Source organism: Phyllostomus hastatus, unplaced genomic scaffold (genome assembly GCF_019186645.2).
Source record: "Phyllostomus hastatus isolate PE091 unplaced genomic scaffold, TTU_PhHast_1.1 phas_contig_159, whole genome shotgun sequence".
NCBI lineage: Eukaryota > Metazoa > Chordata > Mammalia > Chiroptera > Phyllostomidae > Phyllostomus > Phyllostomus hastatus.
In genome coordinates, this window is record NW_025333640.1 from 41,706,888 (window position 1) to 41,732,870 (window position 25,983).

At 52.2% G+C, this 25,983-nt stretch overlaps 1 protein-coding gene across 1 annotated transcript in view; it reads right to left on the minus strand.

Annotated features, from left to right (window-relative positions):
- ALPK1 (alpha kinase 1) overlaps positions 1-24,022 on the minus strand; it is a 56,408-nt gene extending 32,386 nt beyond the window's left edge. The window contains 4 exon segments of the mRNA XM_045831825.1: positions 2,570-2,724; positions 2,890-3,021; positions 4,626-4,779; positions 23,898-24,022. Of these exon segments, the coding sequence (XP_045687781.1) occupies positions 2,570-2,724; positions 2,890-3,021; positions 4,626-4,737 (399 nt within the window). The 5' untranslated portion in view covers positions 4,738-4,779; positions 23,898-24,022.
- Between the last annotated feature and the right edge of the window lie 1,961 nt (positions 24,023-25,983).

The following is a 25,983-nucleotide window of genomic DNA, read 5'->3' on the forward strand; positions in this document are numbered from 1 at the left end:
TCTACTATTGAAGCTGGTACAACGGGGAGACCTGCAAACTGTGGGATCTCCTCCATCCTTTCAACAAACCAGAGCAGGGCGGTGCTGCGTCCACAGGCGTGCTGTCCACAGGCGTGGCGACCCCCGGCCTCTGCAGAGCACACGGCCCCGCCACGGTGCGTCGGTTCGGTTTCACTGGTGTGGCTGCGTGACTTATCGCTCCTGGGTGGGCCCAGGAGGAGATCGCTCCCGGGGAATCCAGTAGACCCAGTAGAGGCCAAAGAACCCAGTGCGCCGACGTGAGCAGCTGCACACACACTTCTTACCATCCACCTGCCTCCGTTTCCCCCACGGGCAGGAACAGGAGGGAAAGCAGGAGGAATAATGAGCCGATTCTCACAAGGGCCCCACAGCTGAGGGCAGCTTGTCTTCCTGCTCACACTGCCCTCCCTCCCCAAATGCAGCAGGACCGCAAGCTGCTGAAAACCCCCTTTAGTCTTTCAGCTGGTGTCGGCACCGGCTCTGAACGCAGGGCAGACGCACGGAGGAACGCAGGGTGACGTGGTGTGGCCCCTCGTCTCTGAGGACACATGTGAAATTCAGAACTTTCTAGGCACCAAGGCCAAAGCACGGATTCTGCGCTCGCCTTGTGGAAGCCTCGTCAAGTGCTCACGAGCCACCACCCAGCGCGATCATGCAGGACTTTCCCCAGAAGCAACAGGAAAGAGGTTTCTATTCTACCCGCTGCCTCACCCTGGCCTCTCTGGGGCTCCTGCCTGTCCCCCCCACCCTTCACCACCACCCCACTGTTCTCTCAGGACAGTGGGTCCCAAATGCTAGCATCGCGGTCACCTGAGGGCTTGCCTGGGGCTGGTGGACAGACCCGCACACCAGAGCCTTCTTTGACTTGGTGACGGACGGGCCCAGGAGTGGGTGGCCTCGGGTCTCCAGGTGACCCCACGCCTGCTGGGGGAGGTCTCCTGCCCAGTGTTTCTGTGTCTGCGCTATGCTGCCCGGTGGCATAGTGGCCTTAGCCACATGAGGCTATTTATGTGGAAATTAAAATACTATTAAATAAAACTTTAAACAATGCACTCTTCATTCTTACTGGACACATCTCAAGTGCTTACGAGCCCTGTGCGCCTGGGGCTGGCGCGTGGGGCAGCAGGTGGGGCCACTTCCGTTGCTGCCGGTGTCCCCCCAGACGAGGCTCCCTTCAGGGTGAGCTGCCCCGAGCTCTGCACCTGGGCCCCTCCGGGGACAACTGGAGTCCCCCCTGCCCACCCCCACTGCCACTCACTGGCCTGTCCCCTGGGCCAGGCCAGCTCCCTGCACCGCACGCCATGTTCTTGGCGGTCAAGTGGGAGCGTGGAGGTGACAATCGCTGGAGAGTGATTGCTTTGGGAATTCAGTGAGACGACGCTTGTGCAAGTGCTTTGGAGACTTCGCGGTGACACATGCGTGACAGTTACCGCTGCACTCCTCGGGGCCGCCAGCACGAGCACTCGCTCAAAGCCGGGCTCAGCCTCGCACTCGGCCCCGCCGTCCGCTTTGCTTCGCTGCAGCCCCCCTGCTCAGCCCAGCCGGGCTGTGTGGCAGGGAGGGGCTGGGGGAGGGGGGTTCCACTGCTCCTGCCAGTTCCACAAAGATGCTGTGATGTGCACATCGACCGGATCTGTCTTGGATTTTGTTCAGAAGGTGAAGACGGTGTCTGCACACTTATTTGGGTATGACCCCAAACACATTCCCACGTAAACCCATAAAATAAGAAGTTTATCGTCATTGTTTGTAATTCCTGGTCTGCAGACAAACATTTTTATGTGAGAAAAAAGTGCATATAAGCTCATACACTCTCTTCCTTGGCAGCGTCTGAGACAAGGTGGATGAGGAAGGGTGTTTCCAGAAAGGCAGCCAGTGCTGCCGAGGCGGCCTCAGAACCTGAGCAGGAACTGGGGCCCAGACCCGGCTTGGGCTCCGCTCCGAGGCTCTGGCCTTGCTGGGGGGCCGCGTGGGGCTCTGGAAGGGGCATGTCAGCGGCTCTGACGTGGCGGAGGCGGCGAGGGCACAGGACGCTGCCAGGCTTCAGTGGCTCGGGCCGAAAGGGCAGAGAACTTACTTACAGGGTCGGGGAGGCAGTTTACACTTGTGCGTACGTGAACACAGAGCTTACTCTTGTTTTGTTATCACATTATTTTCCACATGAACAACTGTAAACCTGCTTTTGCACCACCCCGTACTTAAGCTACCCAACTGGTAGAAAGTAGTGTTTCAAACCAAAAGTGCCGGTCGGCGCGGCACAGCCAAACCACTGCTCAGGCCCACCCGGCCGGTACGTGTTCCAGGAGACGGGTTGCTGCTCCCACCCGCTGAGCACCCCCCCTTTCACTCAATCTGGTTTCCCGACGGCGGGTCCCCGAGGGCTCGAGACGCTTGTCTGAAAGCCGTTTCCCCCATTAGTCAGTCTGGCAGGGGTGACCACGGGCGCACCTCAGGGAAACTCAATCTATTGCACCACCTACGTCTCAATGCTTGGCCGGCGGTGCGGGGGGCGGGGTGGGGGTCAGAGGGACAGGTGGCGTGGGTCGCCTACCAGTAGCGGCTGCAGCCTGGCGCCAATCACGTCCTGCAGGTTGACTTTGTCCTCCGGGCCCACGGCTTGTTTGTACTGCCACCTCTCAGGCACGAAGGGCCACTTCATGTCCTTGGCCTCCTGGATGAGGGTCCTCAGCTCGCTGGGGAGGGGAGCTGGAAAGGTCAGAGTTCAGGTGAGGAAATGGCCCTCAGAGAAAAGGCCGGGGGCTCCCCGTGTTGTGACGGGCCGAAGCACCTCGTGGCGGCGGAAACACGCCCCGCGCCCTGCCCGCTGGTCTGCGCTGCGGCTCAGGCGCCCGGACAAGGGCGAGCAGCTACCTGTCCCGGCGGCCCCGCAGGTCAATGGGGGCAGCGAGGCATGAAGAAGTGTTTTGAGCAGGAAGTGAAGCACTTCGGCGACCGTCTCTGCATGAAGAATCAGAGACAGGAATGCAGGAGATGCTATTTTCCCTGTAAAGTGAGAAAGGGGCTGAGCCAGAGTGGCAGCTGGGGCCCGCGGCAGCTGGGGATGCAGACTCTTTGTTCTCCAGGCCTCATCTCCCCACACTTCCGCTGTGGACGACGTCCGAACGCAGAACGCGCTCACAAAACGCCCAGATGGAACTTGAATGCCTTCCTCCACAGTTGCAGACATGTCTAATTCCTTCAGGGCCACCCAACCTAACTCGTTACACGAGTCCACGATCCCCTGTGCAGACTTTGTGGACCCCCAAATCTCTGGAAGCTTGAAGGTTTTCCTTAAGCGTGACACCCAAAGTGACGTGAAGTGACTGGGGGCTGTTTGCAAGTGTGTTTATCCTACCGAGGGAGCTTAGTCAAAGGTTTTGCTGCAAAAATGTTCCAACTGGCTCTGGGTGCTGCCCAGGCCCTGCTGGGGTGCGGACGTCCCCGAGGCCGCAGGGAGCAGCACGCCCCGGCTGCCCAAACACCCCGAGCCCTGGGGCGTGCGCCCGAGGCCCCCTCCCGGGACTCCAGCCAGGCACCTCCAGGTGCCCGTCCTGCGGACACGCGGGCTCCACACCCCTGGGACGGGCTCTGCGTCTCCTCCACCCCGTGTGCCCGCTTACTCGCTGCCGCAACGGACCCCCACCGTGTCCTTCACCGAGGTGCCCAAGTCTGACACCAGGACTCCGTCCGGACCGTTGGGTCTCTCGTCCTGTCCGAATCTAACTGGGCATTGCTTCTGTGGACTCTGAAATCCATTTCCCTCTCATTCCAGCGATTCCTGTCTGTCTCCCTGCCCAGCTTCCACGTTGCTAAGACATTTTCCTAAGACAGGGGGCCGGGTGCCGGCCTGTGCCGAGCGGCTCCCCAGCATGCTCACGCTGTGCGCCCCGGGGGCTGTGTGCGCGCCGGCAAGCCCGTGGGGAGAAGCCCCGGAGCCTCGGTTACACCGTCGCCAGCGACAGACGACGCGGGTGTGAGCGTGCTGTGTGGGGACCCTGCTCCTGCGAGGGGCCCAGGCCACTGCAAACACACCGAGAAACAGGAAACGCACACACGAGGGGCGCGGATGGAAATGGGGGACTGGACGGAACCTTCCTGCACAAGGCCTCATCTACAACTGGCGCACAGACTACGGAATGAGCGAAAACCCACGTTCTTCTGCCCTGATCACAGTGCAAGGTGGATTTGTCGGTCCGCGTGCCGTCATTTCACAGGCGGCGCGTGAATGTAACTGAGAAACGCGGTGACGATCCAAGAGACAGAGAGACAGGGCCGTGGGGGGACAGGCCTGTGGAGACCAGGGACGTCCATGGGGACTGACGAGGTGCAGAGGCCCAGTCTGAACAAACCATGTGCCACCACTGAGAAGTTGCTCCGATTTTTTAGTCATTGAAATTTATGGCACCGGCCCACTCAGAGCCTTTGTTCTTCTTGAACTAAACTGTTTCTTGTAGCCTCCTGTTTACTGAAGCCTAAAATGAGAACTGACAGCAATTCAGGGCGACAAAGTGGGCCTCCTCCCGCCCGCAGCCCCATCCCATTCGGGCCCCATCGGCCCTCCGCGGGGTCACCTGCCCGGAGGGGAAGCTGGGCAGTGAGAGCCTCACCTCCGCTCAGCACGTCCTCGCTTGCGTCCGGCGCGGGCGCCTCGGGCAGCCCGGCCAGCAGGCGCCGGCAGTCCTCCAGGAGCGTGGCCGCGGCCCCCCGACGGTCCTCCATGGCCCCCGAGGAGGCAGCGTCTCTGGGTCCGCGCTCGGTCACCTAGGAGAAGACATCGAGTCTCAGCCAAGGAGGCCGGTGCAGGAGTGTCAGTTATCTGCAGGACTCAAGCAGACGCCGTGGGGTACAGGACCACCCGGGGCTCCGTCCTGGCAGAATCTGAGGTCCCACGTGGGTCACCTCAGAGTGAGCGTGCCCCTGATTAGGAGGCTTCTGCGTCCTTGAGGCCAGCCTCCTCAGGGGCCACAGCGAGCTGGCCACTCAGACACGACCCAGGCAGGCTCAAGGTGGGCCCTTGGAACCACAGATGACTCCCCGGGCACGCTCTTCATGCCACCCGGACCAAGACCGGCGACGACAGATGTCATGTGTACAGCCCTTTACAGCCAGGCACACCCCCAGATCAGAGGGGAGCAACAGAAAACCCAGCTCCCTAAGTGCACCCTAAGTGCGGACACATGGGCCTCCTTCCGCTGCAGCCTAACGCACTGGCACGCGGGGCCGACACTTGTCTTCTGCGAATACCGCCACATTGTCACGCGCCGCTGCACTCGAGGTCACTCAAGAGCAAACTGACTTCTTGACAGCGAAACATGCCTGGCAAGTCAAGACCAAAAAGTTACTTGATCAGCAAACCTTTCTGTCTGTCTTCCCTTTATTAAAGAATTTGTATTATGAACAGAACAAAAGAAGTTACTCTCTTTCTGACTTTTCCAGAATGGGCAGTGGAGCCACGGCTTGCGCACCTTGCGGGCACGTGCAATCTGACCACCAAAGCAAGAGCGTCTGGAAGGGAAGAGACAGGGACACCAGCCGGCTGACTCTAGCTCACCCCTGCGACGAAGTATGTGACCCCACATACATGAAACACGGGGCTGCCCGTGGTGTTGGGGCCACACATGCGCTCGTACTCAACGACGTTGGTTTTAAAGATGAAATTGAAAGCAATAATTTTCTCATCTTTTTTCTATTCTATGACTTAACAAGAATAGAAAATGAACTAGAGGATCTAAATGTTGTGTTTTTGTTCTAATCTGAACGGCACACGTCCTACGCTTTGAGTTTTAAACGCATGCACAGCACACACATAATGTGCAAAGTTGTAGGGTCAGCGGGCTGGTTTAGTTAGAATCATCATGTATTTGTTGACAAAGAACAAGCAGAGTTCTTGAAGACAACATTCCTGTTACTGGAAAGAGTGTTCCCGTAAGTGCGGTGGTGAGGACTCAGTCACTGGGAAGTGCAGACTCCATCTGCCTCTGTTTGAGGTGCTCCCTGCCTGGGCCAGGCTGTCGGACTAAAAGGTTTCGATGTCTCCTTAAGCGCCAGTGTTTATGAGTCAGTGTTGTGCGGTGCCAGTGCTCCCGGAACAGGGAGCCAGGGGCCGCAATGGGAGGTCGGTGTGGAGGCTGAGGGTTACGGCTGCAGGTCGAGAAGGTTATCGAGTTTGCTCAGAAGGAGCGGTGAGCGAGCGTGACACTCACTTTTCTTTAAGTCCTACATTAAAACAAGAAGCCCTGGCTGGTGTGGCTTAGCTGGTTGGAGTGTCATCCCCATAGACCCAAGGGTCACAGGTTCAATTCCCAGTCAGGGCACATCTCCAGGCTGCGAGTTCCAGCCCCGAGCACTCTGGGTGCATACAAGAAGGCAACCAATCGATGTTGCTCTCTCACACTGGTATTCTCTCTCTCTCTCTCTCTCTCTCTCTGAAAGCAATGGGGAAAAATGTCCTCAGGTATGAATAGAAAAATAATAATAATAAAGCAAGAAGGGGGGCTCTCTTCCCTCAGATCCTTTTTAAGACTGGTCTAGAAAGGCAGGTGTAAAGAGGAAGTGTGAACAGCTGGGCCCAAGGCACTATCACTACCACGTCCCTGCGATAGCTCGCCCCTGCTGCCTGAGGGCTACCGCGCCATTTTATGGAGCAGGACCATCCTCTCAAGGTAGAGAGTAGCCTCGAGCTATTCTGCCAAATTAGAACAAATTTTAATTGCTCTGTTTCTATAAATGTCTTAAGCAGTGACAGTATGTATGCAGTGATGAAAGCAGAACCTAGAAATAGTGAACCAGAACACGTCATAGAGCCCAGGGATACTTGCTGGCCGGTTCTGGTTCATGCTCTGTCACTGGCGTTTAGGACACCTCGGGGGCTCACTTGAGCATCTGTGCTTGGAGGGGGTTGTTTGGAACAATTGTCAAGATCCTTCCAGGTCTTAAATTACATGCTCAGCCACAACCCACACAACCCAGGTTGTCTGTGGCAGAAGAATAGCTGATTTTATTTACTGAAAAACTCCTGGCTCTTTTGAGAACCCGTTGTATAATATTTTTACGTATACTTTTCTCTGTGATCTAGAAAGGCTGGCTTGAACCTAAGGGGTTGATTACTAAATAAATATGTGCTTGCTTTTTTTGTCCGCACTTGACACCCAGTTCCTGCTGCACACGATCGTAAATCTCTCCTTTTGTCTGAGTGCTGTGAGGGACATGGGGTGTGCAGGTCTGTGACAGAGCTGCGGCCTGACCCAGCCACTTGGGTAAAGTGAGGGCAGGTCAGGGGATCCCCCCGAGCGGTGATGCCTGGATTCAGCTCTCAATGGGCACAATGCTTAATGAGGGAAGAGAGAGTGAAAGGAAATAGAGAGGGAACGTGAGAAGGGCAGGTTGGCTGAACCAGAGATAAAAGGAAGAGGGAGGCTGGAGAGTGTAGCAGGGCTCTGCGTATCAGGTAAGCACCTTTGTGTTTCTCCACCAGTGATGGAAGTTCCTGGTGGCCGTAGGAACACGATCAGCTTGGCATTTGGGAAAGATCTCTCGCTTTGGCTGTAGCACGCATCGGGGGAGGGGAGCAAGAGAGAGCTGCAGGCGGCTTGGTTAGGTGCTTACTGCAGCAACCCAGGTGAGAGGTAGCAAGACTCTGGACCAGAGTGAGTATGGAGATGCAGCAGATTGGCAGACTTGCGGGTCGTGTGGGGGCTAAACGCAGTACCGGCCCCCGATGGGTGCGACGGTCATAGAGATGAGTCCTAAACTCTGCCTCATCAGGACTGAAAGCTGAATGGATGCTGTTACCATACTTGAGACGGGGAATGCAGAAGTGCTCCTCCTCTTGCAGGAAGAAACCCCTGCAACAGGAGACCCACTCTGGAGCCCAGCTGTCCGTGCAGACTCGTGAGGGTTGTGGTCAGCAGAACAGAGGCCGCAGCCGCAGAAGTGCCCCTACAGGCAGTGGTCTTGCTGGAGACTTTGGCCAGCTTCACTTATAAAAAAGTTGTTTTCTATTTCAACACTTACCAATTTTTGCCCTCCTGAACGATTTTTGGCACTCTGTGAACTATATGTTATTTCTAAATTGAATAATGGGTGTTTCCTGCTATTTTTGTAGCCTACGGATTTTTCTTCACTTTTTAAAATATTTTATTTATTTATTTTTAGGGGAGGGAGAGAGAAACATCAGTGTGTGGTTGCCTCTCATGCACCCCCTACTGGGGACCTGGCCTGCAACCCAGGCATGTGCCCTGAATGGGAATCGAACCAGCAAGTATTTGGTTCATAGGCTGGCACTCAGTGCATTGAGCCCCACCAGCCAGGGCTATTTTTTCCTATTATAATGCCCCCCATATATTTTTTTTCCTAAAAGTTAACTAAAAAGAGGCTATAAAAAGCAATCAGACATAAAAAGAGATAACTCTGGAATAACACCAGATACCCAAGAAAGGGAATCATTCACACTGAGGCTCATTACCTACATACCCCCAGCCCGAGGCCATACTGGTTCAAAGGGGAGGCCTCCGATGCTGCCCAGGCTCTCCTGCCTGGGCCTCAGCCACGGCTCAGCCAACCCGGCTGCGCAATGAGAGTGTTCCGGGTCGTGCACGGGTCACCTGCCGGCCTCAGGAAGACAGAAGAAGAAAGAGAAGGCCCGTCACCACGGGGCTGCGCCTCATTCGGCTACAATTACCTCTCCATCAGTACTGTGACAGGTGACAGACATCAGCCTGGCCTGAGGCTGGGAGAGCAACTCCTGAGGTCAAGGTGAGTCAGGCCTGCCATCTGGTCCCGCCTGAGGCTCCAGACGCCCCTTCCGGGAGCGTCCTCTTCGTGTCTCTGCAGCCCAGGTGAGTCACAGGCACGGAAACCCAGACACGCTGACTCGGTAGGGCCACCGAGTCCAGGGCCACCATGACACCAGGGGGCATTCACAGAGCCAGAAAACAAGCTTCAGAGACTCGGACGGGCCTTCTGTCTGAAGGGTATATGCTCTGGGCGGCGGGCATCGTCCGCCCAACTCCAGGTAAAGCGCACGGTGGGCCAGTGAAGAGGCAGAGGAGAGGCAGGACGAGCAGCTGGACCAAAGCCCTGAGCAGGGGGCGGGAGAAGAGAAGTCTGCTGAAAGGGAACTCTGTCCATCTTTAAAAGAACAGATGACGCCGTCTGTGCTGCCGAGAAAGAGGCCATGGAGATGCCCGTTCAACCGCCAGGGTGCACACCCACGGACGCCCCACGCCGGGGCCGCAGCCATGCAGTGAAAACGCGTGGGGCACCTGTGACAGGGAACCGCCAGGGCCGGGGAGTTGACGTACTTCTCGTGAGGTCGGTAACGTGGGGACTCGGGTTAATCTTTCAACAACATGCTTTCAACTCCGTGTTTATGGTCTCCACAGCCGGGAGAGTTCTTTTGCAAAGAGCCACGCGCATCTCCTGAAGTTAGAGGCAGCCCACGAAGGAGCAGTCTGTCTTGCGGAAAGGGGATGCGGGAGAAAAAAGTGGCATGGGAAGGAAAATTGCTTTGCCCCGCCTGTCATCAAAGGCGACCAGTTCCTCTCGCGCAGCTGCCGTCACTCCCTGGGCCTAAACGTCGGTTCTGCTCCTACTTTCTGCTGACCACGTCTCCCTCTCCTTGTGGAAGGGGTATTAACGTGACCAGTCTCACAGAGGGTCATATTTTTTTAAGGTCTTATTTATTTTTTAGAGACAGCAGAAGGGAAGGGAAGGAGAAAGAGAAGGAGAGAAACACTGATCAGCTGCCTCCAAATGGGGACCTGGCCCACAGCCCAGGCCTGTGCTCTGACTGGGAATCGAACCGCAGGCCAGCACTCAACCCACTGAGCCTGACCAGCCAGGGCTCTCGCAGACTTTTTAAAGGAACAGTTAACATATGTGAAGCACAGGAGCCTACCAAGTAATAAGTGCTTTGTATCAGATACTGTTGTCAAAACTTTTTTTCAAAAAATAAAACTCCATTTTTTAAAGGGTTACCCAATTTTTCTTGGTTTATTTGCATTTTGGTTCCTTGTTGGTTTCTTTAGCATTCATGGTTTTGAGAAAGGAAATTGCTTGGTTATGCAAAGTCTTTAGGTTCTCAATATTTTCCCCCGCTCAAACCATGTGATAATGGGATTACCCCCATAAATAATTCTCCAGATCCACACTCAACTCATGAATAGAAATTCTGTTAGAGAATTGAAACCTTATGTCCAGGTAAGACGTCTTCGGGAAGAAAGATGTGAGTTTTGTTTGCACTGAAACAAACCTGAAGACCCAGCGGACGTGGTTCGGCCAGCTGGGGCCCCAGCCCAGGCTGAGGCGAGCACCGCGAGCCCTGAAGTGCCTCAGGGACAGCGTCCGGATTACGGATCAGACAGAACACGCCGGCCCCTCATCCCCGTCTTTGCTCCGGGACACACACAAAGCTCTTTATTTATCTTATACTTAGAGTGTCAAAGCGCGGGGGTGGGCCTCTGGACAGGGGACTGCAGACCGCACTCCCGGCGGACAACAGCCGTGCGCCGAGTGGCCGCGGGATCCCTCCGCGTGCGCGTGTGGTCAGCGGGGCCGCCGCAGCCGGGGGAGCCTCCCACTGGCCGGGGAACCAGTGGGGGCTCGTGTTCCCTCGAGTGGCAGCCCCTGTGACGGACACCCGCTCAGCGCCCGCCCCTCAGGGGACCAGACGCCCACACCCCACCTGTTCCAACACAGGGGCCACCAAGCACAGCCCCGCGGCCAGGGCTCTGCGGACAAGGGGGTTTTCCTTCTGCTGTGTGATCTTGGGGGGCAGCATCCACGAGACAGGATAGCACATTGGAGCTTTTGCTCGCCCACCTCTTGGCCGTCGGGCTCCCCTGGCCAGCAAGACCCCTCGGAGCACCAGGCCCCTCTCTCCACAGCCGCAGAGCCGGGCCCGGGGCCCTCCAGGCCGGCTGGGGCAGTGAGAGGGTTAGGGTTTCGCGGCTCCGTTCTCTGCGCGGGTCCTGCTCCTGAGTCGAGAGCTGCGCAGAGAACGTGCTCCTGGCTGGGGGCGCCCCATTGTCCGTGCGCCGCTGCGCTCGCTGTCTTTGGGAGCTCCTCAAGCGGAAGAACTCTCATTTTCTCCTTTCTCTAACGAGGAGGGCAGAGATCTGAGACGTGCTATTAATTCTGTTCTTTGCTTTTGGTTAATGAAGGAATATTCGGGAGTGTAAAACTAGCAGTGATACAGAAAAAAATTTTAAATGACTGAATCACATTAGGTTTTTCTAGTTTCCTTAACGCTTGGATTTAATAGCTAACTTAGAGGCTTAAAATATAAAATAATATGTGCTGCGTTTACAAACTCCTGGATGATGGTTAAGCATTTACCGAGTATCTGTTACACACTGTGCTTCATACTTTTGAAGGTGACTGAGAAACTTGTCCTCAAGACAAACTCCCCGGGGCAGCAACACAAGCACGAAGCCGAGTTCCTGGAAACCCCAGAGCAGCGTTCTCCCCACGGGGCGAGTTCACTGAGATGGGACACGCTGGGCAGGTCGTTCCATCCTTCACACTCTTGCGGGGGGGGGGGGGCGGGGGGAGTCTGAGATTTGGGGGCGGGGGGGGAGGAAGTGGCGTTAACTCGCAGTTCAGGCAAGATGGACTGCAGACCGTCCACGCTGACGCTGAAGGAAATCACGTCGGCTTCTCACACAGCCCCTGTGCTCCTGAACACGTCTGAATTTTTCATAATAAACAATGTGCAAGGTTCTGTTTTGTGGACAGTAAGCAAACAGGAACGGTCTGGCTAAATGCTGAGAAGCGGCGAAAGGCCATCCTGAGCGCACTCACGCCTGCCTGGCGCTGGCCGGGCGCTGGCCCCGCCGTGAGCTCCAGCGTGCAGTGCAGCCCAGGCTGTGACTGCCCTCAGGGGTGTCTGTGTCACCGTGCCCACGGCCCGTCCACCTGCATCCCGCACGGGGCCCTTCTCGGCGCCTCGGCTGCCTTTCCCTGCCTGTATGGGTTGAAATCACACCGCAGTTCAGTATTATTTGAAGCAAAACAAACAAAAAGGTCTATGTGGCGCAGAAACCTTCATGCCCGTCACTCCAGAACCAGCAGCCCTGGTGGCCAGCCCCGTCTGCAAGACCGGAGAGGCCGCCTCTCCCCACCGCAGGGCAATCGGAGGAGAAGCCGCGCTGGTTTCTGCCAAAACTATTCTACTTTCCACAGAATTAAAACGTTAGATGGTGGAAACAGGAATTCCAGACTGTGGGAAGAAAACCTGCAGCTTCTCTCTCTTCAGAACGTGTTAAATGGGAGCCCTGGTCTGCCGACTTGCATGCTTGGGGTTTCTGAACTAAGTTCCCTGCCGTCGCTAACCCAGGTTTGTGCCCACAGGCTCCGGGCGGGTGGAGGGGACTCTGTCCTCGGGACACGCTGTCCTCCAGGTGAGGGCTCGAGACTCAGGCGGGGCCTGGGGAGGCAGGCTTATCATCCCTCCTCCTGGGACAGGAACGTCAGGGTGGGGTGGGTCCAGTCCTTTGCCCCGCCACACACCTGCTAAGGGCATGTTTGGGCTTCCCAGGGGCTTTGACCCCACAGGTGTTTTTAAAGCCATTTGCCTTCCCGGAAGGGACAGAGCCCTGGAAACGTCCCGATGCATGGACATGCGCACGAGGGCAGGCTTGCTGGAAGGAGTGGGTCCTGCCTGACGGCCCACAGATCACCTCCGTGAACACACTCACGGTGGTGCCCACGTGCCTTTCACTTCGCTGCTCCACCGGCTTCCGCCCAGTCTGGTCCCGAGAAAGCGAATCAGCTTCTTCACTTGCTCTGAGTACACTAGGAAAGACACACCGAAACGTCGGAGACTCATCCAACCATCACTCCTACTATTTTCACGCCGGGGAGACGACGGCTAACAACCGAATTCTCCCCGGACCCCAGACCCCGGACCCCGGCGAGCGGTAACTCAGGCCTGAACACCACGACGGCTCTGTGTTCGCCAGGGAGGGGAGTTTGTCTCCTGACAGATAATTAAAGGCCTGGCAATGCACTTGCCAGGATTTCTCCGTCTCTTTTTCCCCTTATAAAAGAAGAAACTTTAGCTTAAAGATTAGATTTTTCTTCCTCTTTCTAAAGCTGGGTGTACCAACTGGCGTCGGCTGTATTAAAATCAGGAGAAACCTCGATCAAAAAGCTCCGTGGAAGGCAGACTTTGTTAATATGCAGCCACATGAAAGGCTTTCTTTTCATCCTATACAACTACAGTGTGTAAATTGCGGGGGCTCGCTGGCGTGGACCTCGGCTGCGACCTCGGAGGTAAACTGGATTTACATTACTTTCTGACAAGAATTAAATGAAGGCCTTGTGGAGAGGCGAGCAGCCTTCGAGGCTGCAGCAGATGGGCATGAATGTGCTCCCTAGGAAAACGGTCAGTGACATCTGTGTTCTCCGAATTCTGGTGGTCTCAGCCAATTACGGGGGGAGGGGTGGGGGTGGGCGGGGGGCTGGGCGGCTGCGGCACAGAGCGGGGGAGCAGGCACAAGTGTTTGTGTTTGGAGCCGGCTCGGGGCGCCCGCCGCAGCGAGGTTAGCCCTTCATTGTCGTCACTCAAACGGAGGCTGCGGCTTACAAGCTATTTGTACACCCCAGTGAGGGTAATATGATTTTTCTCGTTTGCTGGGAGGAGCCGGCCCCCCGGCAGCTGATATCATATTTCAGGGCAGTCTCTTGGAGACCGGAGTGTACCGAGCTCACTTTTGTGTCTCCGAGGCAGGCTGATGGTGTTGCTGTCTGCTGGCTTACGGGGGGCACTCACGTGTCACGAAGACGCGAACTCTGAGACAAAACAGAGACCTTCCCCCACAACATCCCTCTTCAAAACCCCCTTCTTTCCTCCTTCAAAGGGGTGTTTCCCGATTTCACAAGGAAGTCAAAATCAGTGCTTCTTAATTAGAACCAAGTCAAGCGAAATTACATCAGGGATCTTTCAGGAAGGGACAGACGGTGCCTTGAAGAGACAGCAGGATGCGCCCTGAGCCCAGCCGTCGGCAGGTATCAGAGCTGCTGTGCAGGCGGGAGGGGAGCCGGGCGAGCCCAGGCCAGGCCAGGCCAGGGGTCCCGTCCAGGGGCCCACACCCGGCTCCCGCACGCTCTCAGCCCAAGGCCAGGATGGACTGGTCTGGAGCTGAGGGCTGGGGGGCGAGGCAGGGTGCCCTCGCTCGCTCAGCCCCAGAGGAAGTGGGGGCGGCCTGCAGCGTGTCCCAGGTCTGGTGCTGACCAGCCCTGGCACAGAGAACAGAAGTTTTGGATCCAAAGTGCCAAGTCTGGCTCGACCACATGCTGGGTGTGAGACAGCCAGCAGGTCACTTAGCTTCTGTGAGCCTCAGTTTCCTCCCGTACAGCGCAGCTCACGGTAGTACCTGCCTCTTAACGAGACCGAGATACACGCGCAGAGAGCTGCTGCTGCGGCTTTGGGAGCTGCTCTCAGCCTGTCCTCATGGAGAGCAAGGTGGGTGGCCCAGCCAGTCCTGAACCCCCAAACTGATTTTTCAAGATGAAAAGCACTATGTTCCACTAGTTTTTGGGAACTTAGAAAACTGACTTTTCAAAAGAAACTTTTTATTTTGCTTTTTGGAACCTAAGTTCATACTCTAAAATTACATACTTTTTTATAATGCATAAGATTTTGAAATTAGGATTTCCTATAATGAACTTGCTAATCATCAAAAGCAGCTAGGTATCTCTAAATTACAAAATAGTCGGCCAAGAGGCTAGTAAAAGAATTCATTTAGACAAAAAAAATCAAGTCATATTTTTAACCCCTTTTCCTAGTTGCAAAAATGGAAGCAGGTCGCTTATTACACGGGAGGTTTAAAAGACAGTGGTTGGATATAAGCTGTTTACCACTTTGTCCTGGATGCTGGGAACACAGTTCACAAAACGGCCGTTCAGAGCAACAGCAGCAACACAAGGAGGCCTGTGGACCTGCCAGCCCGGAGCGCCTACTGCTGGGAACGCCCACCTTGCTGCACGTGAAGCAAATTCTCTCTTACTTCCTGCTCTGCAGGGCTTTCTAACGACCCGGGTGCAGGAGCTGCGGTGGGCAGAGCCCGAGCAGCGTGAGGTCACTTCTGGGGGAAGCCTAACTATCAGCCCGCAAAGACGTCACCTCTTCTTCCTCCACAGAACTTCTCTCACCGTGGGCTCAGTGACGAGAATGAAAACAAATGCAAGCCCAGTTTTTTAAGATTTTACAGATTGTGAAGTTTCTGTCCTTCTCAGACTACAATACCACATACGATTTGGTGTGACCCTGTTGGTGCTGAAGTCTCGATGTCGAGCGGTGACCGGCAGAGCGGCCTTTGTCTGCGCGGGACCCAGAGGAGAATCCGCACGGAACAAAAGCACCTGTTGTTCCCCCTTGTAATGGCCTTAGAAGTGACCGTTGGCTGCCTTCCCCACACTCCTTAGGCTTTTCCCAACACTGCCGTCTCACACATCATTATTGGACGTAAAAGGAGAATAATTGAGGAGAAGATCAATAAATTTAACAGCTCTTGAAGGAAAGACATAATGAATTTGGTACAGCACATATTTCTAGATCAAAGATGCCTTTGAAGTGACAAAACCCTAATCCATAAACCACTGAGGCACTTCCTTTCTCTCCCAAACTGCTTGTTGTCAAATAAAATGGAAGTTAAGGAAATTATCTTTATCTGAAAATGGCCAAAAGAAGCCATCAGCGAATGACAGCCTTGTCACGAGCCACAATTGGGGAGATTGTGGGGAAGGCCCGCCTGGCCGGCGGAGGAGCGGACTTGCCGCGAGCCCCGGCCTGGCCCTGCAGCCGCTCGCGTGACACAGGGCGGCTTTGTGAGAGCCCGCAGCGCCTGCAAGCCCGCTCGGTCATGAATATGTATTATCCCAGGGAGAGACAAACCCTTCAAATCCGAGACAGAAGACACCCAGAGAGCCGAAGCCACTCGGCCGAGTGCGGGGAAACTCGGGGTGCTAATGACAGATCGTGGGTGGGAACCCAGGGCACAGGCCCCGGGTCGGGGTGTCTCCAGCACCCAGGTCCAAGCTGATCAGGCCCTGGGTTGGCTGCCTGTGAGGTGCCAAAGACACAAACTGGAAAATTAAGATGAAGGTAAAGGGTTTTCCAATAATGAGCAGAAGGACATCGTGCAGAAAAAACTAAAAATCACAACTAAGGAATTTAAAAGTGAAATGGGGAAAAACCTACTCTGTATGCCCTTTGTAACACTAAACCAGTGTTTTAAAAGATTGATGTTCTGTGGATACAAAGATGAATTATGCCACCTCAGTCCTTGAGCAGGGATCTAGTAAGATGCCATTGAATGACTGAGCTTTGTTTTTCCTACTGACTTTGAAATTTAATTTAGTTGAAATATAAATGTATATATATTTAAATTAACTTTTCATAGAAGCAGATACATAAGGCGGATAAGAATAAGATTTTTCTTTTCTACTTTTGCTTCTGATATGATAAAGTTTGGTTTCCCACTGTGCGGGAGACAAAGCTCAGTTTGGAGGATTTTCGATCCTGGGCATGTTTGCCCGAGACATCTACATTCATTAGCATCCTCGCCTCCGCGGGAGCCGCCTGAAAGCCCCGCCAGCTCAGGCTAATCCTCTTCACAGAGCTCCAGGCTCCGCTCCATGTGGCCGCAGCACTTTGAAGGCCAGGAACAGAGTCCTCTTGTGCACCGTCTGCCCACCGACCCCCCCACTCCCCCTCGCAAGCCACTGCGTTCGAGCTGTGAAACCCTTGTGTTCATCCAGGAGAATTACGGGGAGGCTGGAAGGCTGAGCTTCGCTGGAGGAGATGTTATGCTGACTTCACTTTTCCTGAATGTCTGTCCACGATCCTTTCAGCTAAGATGAAAATGAACTGTATCCCAGCATTTTTGTTCCTTTGATTAGGATCAAGGGCTCCCCACGGCTCTGTCAGGGACCCTAATCCTGGGTAATCAGAGGAGAGGCACTCGCAGGTCTCTCTCCTCGTACCCGAGTTTCTACGGGACAATGTGAAATTAGAGACAGTAATTCCCGGGTAGCTCCTTTGCTACAGATAACGATCACTCTGCTGAAAATAAGCATCAGGTGGATAGCACAGTGTCCAATTTCAATCAAATGTAAAAGTAAAAATTATAGTGTGGAAAACCTATGTGATTTTCGGTTGTTGTTGCTGAAAACAAAGGCTAACGAGTGACTCCCATCATTCTAGTGATGACACCCCCTCACTCTGCCCAAAGTGCTATGCTCTAAACAAAACTGCTTTTGTTTTTCTTATTTTATGATAATTAATTTGTTTAAAAGAATTGGTTTAAAAATTGTTTGTAATTTTGAAGTAATTATCTCATAAACAATTGCTATGGAAGCTGTTCATTATACTGCATAATGTTATTTTACTTCAGGTCCCACGGGCAAGTACCCCCATGACCGCAGTGGGGTTCACGCCTCTGCCAGCACCCGTGGAAGGGGGCAAGCGAGCTTGCCAGCCTTAAGGAGAGTTAAATAAAACCCCAGATCCTGAAACCTATTCTTCCATCCCCACAATTTCATTACCCCTAAATAAGCCCCTTGCAGAGTGAAATTTTATGTAATCTCCTAAAAAATGTGTCTTAACCAAAATAGGACAAAGGCAAAAAAGTCAATTTTATTTGATATAAATTTGCTTGTTTACTTTCTACATTCTGCAAAATTCGTAGCCTGCGTATTATAAATTCCATGCTTCTCAAAGCTAAGGATTCTTTAGAATTAAGCTCTGTGGCCTTTTTCTTCCAACATGAATTGTCCCAAACTTGTCCCACAGGGTCTGCTGTGTGCCGGGTCCCAGGGGTGTGGGTGGACAGACACGGTCCCGGAGGCTCAGCATTTAATGGAGACGACAAACAGAAGGGCACCTCATACCCAGGACTGAGCATGACCAGATGTGGCTGAATTCCTGGCACAGCATGAGTGAGGAATGGGGAAGGGGAGACTTAGCTGTGATTGTTTGTCCAGAGGGCTGGATATGGGCTAAACGTTGATGGATGGGCAGGATGCAGAGCAGGAAAACACGGGAGAGGCAGGGTCTGGGGACATGGAGGTGGATGCATGTCACACGCACAGGAAGCCAAGGTGCGTGAGGACCTCAGGCAGTGACTGGATCAGCAGGGGGTCCAGGGCCTTGAGTTCCCTTGGAAGCGCCCACGGAGCTGTCTGCAGGAGGCGGGAAGTGCAAGCTCAGTGTGGGAAGCACCCACCCAGGACTGATCACTGAAGCCACTGCCTGAGATTAAAGGAGACAGAAGACACCGACTTCTGGGGAATTCCTGCACGAAGGAGACACACCGGGAAACAGTGGCCTGTGGGAAAAGCAGCTGAAGATGGGAGAACGAGGAAGAGGGGAGGCAGGTTCCTGGGGACACGTTGTGCAAGAAGCCACAGGGTGAAGCCTGGGAAGAGGCGCCCGGGTCTGGAGGCTGGGAAATTCTCCCAGAGCAGAAGCTGATGGACAAGTGCTGGACCAGAAAGTGAAAGGGACGAGTGAACGACTATTCTCAGAAGCACTGCTGTTATGGGAAGAAAAAAGATGAAATACAGTCCCTTGGGAAATGAATGTTTCATAAGAAGCATTAGATTTCAACAAGTATAGGCCAAGGAGAAGATTAGAAGGCAAAAAAAGAAGGAAAGAAGAAAGGGAGGGAATGTAAATGATGATAAAAATCACAAAAGAGATATTGGGTTGGCCAAAAAGTCTGTTCACATTTTTTCTTTAAATAAGAGACACATTTTTAATTTTCACCAATAACTTTATTGATTTGGATATTGTGAGCATGTCGGCTCTCTCCACTCTTGGCTCCTAGTGGGGAGAGGCCAGGGGTGCTGCTAAACAGCTTCCAATGCACAAGACAGCCCTAGAGAAAGAATTGTGTGGCCAAAATGTCAACAGTACCAAGAAATTTCACAAACCACTTTTGACACATTTGATCAGCCACAGCACCTTCTGCACATACTGCACAAATGTCTCTTTGCATTTCAGTTGTGTTTTTACCTTTCTTGAAAGAATAATAAAGCACAACATGTTATGTATCTTCTTTCATCTTCAATATTATAATGGCTGCACAAAAATTTACCAATTTCAATAAGTTTTTTTAAAATGCACATTGATATGACAGCTGTCACAATACAATCTAACAAAATTGTTTCAAATGAAGTTAAAGACAATTGTAACAGACAATTGTTAAAGACAAATGTAACAAAATGAAGTTAAAGACAATTAAGTGCCCCTAGAACCATCGCTCAGAAAAAACGTAACAGACTTTTTGGCCGACCCAACAAAAAGGGGTTGGTTTCAGAAAACAGAAGGAATAGACTAAGATATACGTAGAACATTGTTCCTCTGAAGCAGAAGAGGAGGAAAAAGAGTCGATAACGATCTGGAGAGAATCAGAGCGGTCACCATGGACAACGCAGTATCCTGAGTCAAACAGACTGAAATCGGGGACAGAGGGTGGCAGTGAGTTGACCTGAAACAGGGATCTGAGGTGGAAACAGCTTTGGGCAGAAGTGCAGGGACAATCAACAAAGACAATAAGAGGGTGGACAGGCCAGCGTGAGAACCCAGCAGCAGTGCGTCAGCCACGGAACCGCACAGAGTCCGTGGGGGTCTTCTCGGCTCTTCCTGGTCTGGAAAGTACATGTAACGGAGGGCAAAGGAACAAACCATCTAAACTGCTGCAAAAACACGGTCACCTTTTAGCCGGGGGCTAGACTCGGAGGAGGTTCAAGGGGCTGGCAGCGCGTGCTGAGCCTGGGCAAACCGGGGCTGGGAGGTGCCCGTGAAGGTGAGTGCAAAGGAGGAAGTAGGGCTCCTGTGCACACCTGCTGCTCCGGCAGGATTGCTGACCACTGACTCAGAGTCCGACAACAGCGAGGAGGTCCAGGTGGCACCTCACAACACTTCACGTGGGCAGCGTCGTTTATTGCTGCTTGTCGGCTACCCAAATTCTCTCTTGCAATGCTCTTTTCCGAAATCCATAAATTTTACCTTATCCATTTTATTTATTGTTAAATAAATAATATAAATGGGTAGAAAGAACTTAAGCTGTTTTTGAGTCCTATTTTTAATTTCAAGTCATTTCCAATTTGAGGGTTGAACGCAAACTAATTGATTTGGGGCCCTGTTGTAGACAACTTCCCACTTTTCTCTCAAAGTGTGACTCATGAGTTAAATGTGAGATTGGAGAGTGTGTATCTTTCTCACTAAGATATCAGCTCCACTAGGGCGGGGGAGGTGTCTGCTTTGTTTCCTCCGTCAGCCCCGGGGCATTTGGTATCTGGAGTCGCTCCCAGCACGCGTGAGGTGCTCCGAAAATATTCGTTGTTGTTCAGTGTTTACAACAGGAAGTATTGGCTGAATCTGGGCAACCTCTCTTACTCACTGAAGCCTGTTGGTTGCTTGCTGTATGTTTGACAAGTCAGCCAAAAGTATTTCCTTGTATTTCAGCAACATCTGTACTGTTCAGAGAAGGTGAGATGCCCTTTATTGTCTCTGTAACTGTGAAACTCTCGGCCTGGGCTCGTGAAGGGGCAGGAATGTGCTCACCTGTGTTCACCCTTTAATCTTTAACCTTCAAGTTTCTGATGTAAACTTCAGAAATCTCTTGGACTCAGTCATCAGTCTTAGAAATTTCCACAAATTCATGACCTTACTGTATTTTAAGGACATCACCAGATTTTCTGAAAATTCTGTGACAATGTTCAGTCCCAGTCACTGAGAATGAGCGAGTTAATTAGGCTTAAGCCCCGGGGACCTTTCCACCCTCCACCCCCACCCCAGCCTGGCCTTTTCTGTGGTTCAAGGGCCTGTGATCTGCACTTCTTTCCAGCGCCTCTCTGCCGCCCTCTTCTGGTGGCTCATAATAGCACAGGAATGTGAGAACCCTTGTTGTGTATGTTTACTTAGGAGGGAAAAGAACGTTTTGTTTTCAGGACCCAGAAAGATCTAAATAAATCGCAAGACTTAGTAATGACCAAAAGAAATGGATAATTTCTGTGAAACATTGAAATAGTGATGAATATTATTTACCTGGTCAATAATCTTTTTAAACTCGATCTCAGTAAAAATTCATTAATCTTCTTGGATGTCATTATAGAAAAAAAATTCACTAATTCACTGTCTCAAAATTTCAATATAATAATGATAAAAATTACACTTGCACTATGTATGGAGAAAGAGTTTGCTGGCCAAGTTAATACCACAATAAACCGGGTCTTTAAGCACTGCCTGCCCTCTGCCCTCTGTGCAGTCCCCAGCCACGGGCTCCTCCCACTCATCACACGCAGGGGACCTGGGCTCTGACCCTGGCTGTCACATACTGGTCCCTGCCACACCTCCACTTCTGCCTCTTTAAAATTAGGGGGTGTTGCTAACTAAGGTCTCTAAAGTCCCTTCCAGCTCATCGACTCTACAACACTATTTCCACCCTGTGAAAATGCAGCAGGGAGTGCTGAGGAGCAGTGTCCACCCGGCCGGCCAGGTAGGGCCTACGTCGGTGCTGCCGGGCTCGACGAGGGCTGGTGTTGGTGATGGCCCAGCACCGTGACGAGGGCCTCAGTGTGCACACTCCCCGGGCTCCTACAGAAACAGGGCCGGGGCCCACAGTGGCTATCGGCCAGTCCTGGTCACACAGTAGAGGGTGGACCGAGCCGACTCCCGCAGGGCGGTCAGCCCTGGGCTCCAAGGCACCCCAGGTTCCCACCCATGCCTGACACCTCAAGCCCGGGACGGACGTTCTGCTCAACAGAAAACAGAGAGGGAGTCCCAAGGGCCCATACAGCCAGACGCAGAGGAAAGCCAGGGATGCGTGGTGAGAGGCAAGCCAGTCACCAGCGCTGAAATTTCAGAGAGAGAAAGACATGAAGTCTTAAACAGTGGCCCTTGGATTTGGATAAGGTGATGAGAGGTCATTTTAACAAGTGGAAGCGTATTTTTAAAATGTGCCTTAGGAAGTCCCTGAGCAGAGTGGGAAAGACGAAGGGCTTTGCCTCATCTGCAGGAAGGGGCAGGTGCCTGCATGGCCCAGGACGACGGCTCAGGGTGTTGCAGGGTGTTTCTGCTTCTTGCGAGCTGGCCTGTGGCCTGGGGGAGGCTCGCCCCAGCCCCGGGTGTCCAGTCTCACACCCACGGGGAAGATGGGCCGTGGGGTGGCTGACAATGCACCTTATTAAATCACCTGCAACTTTGGGAAGTACACATCAGACCTCCTCCATTAACATCTCAGGAGAGATGCTGTTCACTCACATTTTATTATCCCCCTCGTGACTTAGGACATGACTTAGGGAAGCAAATTGCTGGGTAGGGATATAGTTTTCTGGGAAAATTATGACCTGTGGCGTCCAACCTTTAATGAGAGGTTAAGTTATTGTGGAGAAGTAGTGAAACCAAAGGACACACAAGGAGGATCTAAATGTTTCTTTTTCAGAAATGAGAGACATTCTGAATGGACAGGGCTTCCTTGGTAACTCTGCAGGTGTTTCCGGGCTTGTACAGCAGGGGGCGCACTCCCAGCCCAGTCCACGTAACTGGGCACCTTAGGGTGCGATAGGAGTGTCCACAACGATACCATGCCTGAATCTCAGTACACTCTGTGCAGACGTGACTCATGAACCTGGGTCAGCGGGTCGATTCGCAGTCACAAGACGCTCCCATTCCCCCTTCCCTCTTCTCATTCAGAATGACTGAGTGAGCAGAGCAACAAATCTGCATCGAATTTTGCATTAAGCTTGAACATTTCCTCTGCGAAAACTATTTGTATGATTCAGAAGGCGGCAGCTATGGGCAACTGGTGATTGGCAGCTTCATTATGACAATGTGCCCACTCACAAATCACGCCTCATGCAGAGTTTTTTGGCAAAACATCAAATCACCCAGGTGACTCAGCCCCACTATAGCCCAGATTTGCCACCCAGCAACTTCTGGCTTTTCCCAAAACTAAAATCACCCATGAAAGGAAAAAGATTTCAGACCATCAGTGAGCTTCAGGAAAATATGATACGGCAGCTGATGGTGATTGGGAGAACTGTGGGAGGTCCCAAGGGGCCTGCTTTGAAGGGGACTGAGGTGTCATGGTCCTATGTACAATGTTTCCTGTATCTTCTTCAATAAATGTCTCTATTTTTCATAGCATGTGGCTGGATACCTTCTGGACAGACCTCGTATGTGTCTATCATTTTACTTTTATCCAATCCTAGAGTAAATTCCCCCCATTTTCTTTGTCCCACTTCCAGGGCATTTCAGGGAACTGCCTTGCCATCCTCTCCTTTTGGGCTGTAATGTATAAAATAAGCTGCAGAATTGCCATTCGCTGGAACATTTCCTCAATCCACTGAGGCTTTCCTTCCCAGTACTTGTTGTCACTTTGACTCAAATAAACTCACTCAGTTCTCTACAGGTTTGAATGTCCCTTGCATTGCCAACAGTTAGGAAGTTCAACAGATTGTATTCGTCAAGTAAGCTCCACAACCAAGGGCCAGTGAAGTTCAGAAAACCGCCACTTCACAAACACATGAGTGCAGTGCTTCCAAAACTTTAGGCATTCACAGGTCACCGTCAGTGTTTACCATAACTGCATATTACCTGTACTAGTAGTTATTTAATCATTTCCACGAAATCAATAATAAACTGGCTCCTTCTCTTTTTACTTAACATCTTCCTGAGCAATAATATCTATGATGTCACAGATTTTATACAGTAATTATCATTTTAATTCATATTAAATGAATCATATAACTCAAATTTTCAATGTCTGGAATGAGCCACCCCAAATCTGTAGCTTATATATCACACATTTATGCCATGTTCTGTACCCACATCTATCGAGTTTTGACATTTAAAGGTTGATACTCACTATTGTCTTGAAGAAGGTGAAAAACACTCTGAAGAACGTTAATTCAGCACAACCTCGTAGAAATGCTATTTCTCATAAACAGCTTCGGTTTCAGGAAGTGCAAATGTGAAAGAAAACAAAGCCAGTCACTGTCTCACATGATTGTGTAACTTCCAGCAGTTTTGTACCTTAAGACACACCCCTTTACGGATCTCTTGGGGACGGGTGTACTGGGAGTTGTATTACTACAGGAAGTTCCTTCTTTGAAGCAGAGTGCAAGAAAACTCGTGATTTGGGTGTAGAATGGAGAGCCCGCCCCCTGACCGTTGAGGAAAGAGAATGTCGGTGAGAAACAAGGCACACGACGTGTTCTGACGCATCACCAAAAAGCAGCCTCACATCACGGCTCAAGCCAGTGCCCGACCTGCTCCAGAACGAGACGGAACCAGAGTGTAGACGTGAGCGCGTTGTCACAAGGACACGCATGTGACCGGATGTATCTGAACTGGAAAATGAAGTCAGGGTTTTTCTCGCAGAAAACCTCACCAAGCTGCTTGGGCAGGGGGGACTCTGTGACTGGGCTCCATGGCAGACACGGCCCTGCATTGACAGTCTGAACTGCAGCTGCACATTTTGACCAGAAAAAAAAATCAAAAGCATATGAGATGATTTTATATTTTAACATATTCTATTGAAAAAATGATTTTCTCAAACTATAAGACAAAGTCTATTTAGAAAGTCACAGAAAGTGAGCTGTAGAAGAAATGGGCTCAAGACACAAGTGAGAGAAGCGAAAGAAGCAACGCTCTTGGAGCTGGGGCGGGGGGTGGGGAGAGCGCGAGCGCAGTCCGGGGGCAGGGAGGGAGGAAAGACCCAGGCCTGCTCCACAGGGAGAGCCACGCAGGTCCCACCACAGCGTCTTTATCTGGAGGTCCCAGGGGAGGGTCCCTATAGACTATTTCTCTGTGTCCAGGTGTGTCCTTCCAGGGTCTGGTCTCCGCTGATGGTCGGCGCCAGGACGGCGGTCATGAGTCAGTGCAGCTGGTCCTGACGTCAGCCGCGGGTCACTTGTCCAGTTTTGCTGCTTTTCCGGGCCTGGAGCTGAAACACGGCTGAGGCCTCTAGGTGTTGTGTGCGGGTCAGAACGTCATTGTCCTGGAGGCTTCATGCGTCAGGGCCGCTCTCCGGCCCCGCCACCGGGGGTCTAACCCTCACCACAAGCAACACGCCAGGGGAGGAGAGGTCAGGGGAGGGTCCGAACCGCCTGAACAGCGACGTGAAAGGTCAGGGGTCTGCCAAATTGCATGACCGGAGGTACGCTGGAGGAGGCAAGGCCACCCTGTTGGCCAGGTCCTTGCTGTCCTGGGTGGTTGTTCTCTTTGCCCGTCGCTAGGCATCTGTGGCTTTCCGCCCCTGCGCCCCGCCCCCGCGACCCTGTGTACCTGGCCCGTCTCTGTGCTCGACTCAAGTCTTTCTGCAGACCACGCTCCCCCTCAAGAATCTTGGCTCTGATGGAAAAGTTATTGATGTCAACAATACCTTATCTTTTCTGGTCCTTTCTGACCCTGCTGGGTTAAAGAAGGGTGCTCTCTGGTGAAGGAGTGAGGGCTTTCACTGGAGTAATTCGGTAAGCCCAGTGGAAGCCTTTTTGGTTCATGGGTAACAAATTCCAAGGCCAATCGGATGGTTTCCAATTCTGCTTCCAAACAAAAGCAGACAAGGAAATACCCAAGTACTCAGCTATATACTGAAGTACTAAATACAGTACTCCATATTTATAACACTTCAAACATGTTTATAACAGTTCACCATGTAATTGTTAATATATGACCTTAGAAGTTCAAATAACCGCATGACATTGCTGTAACTAAGCTCTGTCTCCACTGACTGATGTGGAGAGGTTCTCTGTACACATTTCTGTGGGTGCTGTTTTATTTTTGCTACCAGTAACATTCATCCATAGTACGTTTTAAAGAAAACCCTAAATCTCATTGATAAAGAAATGCGTTTTTATGAATTCATAATACTTGTAATGTATAAGTCAGTTTTGAAAATTTTTAATACTTAGAGTCTATGGCCAGAGGAAGTAAAAATGTTACATTCAATG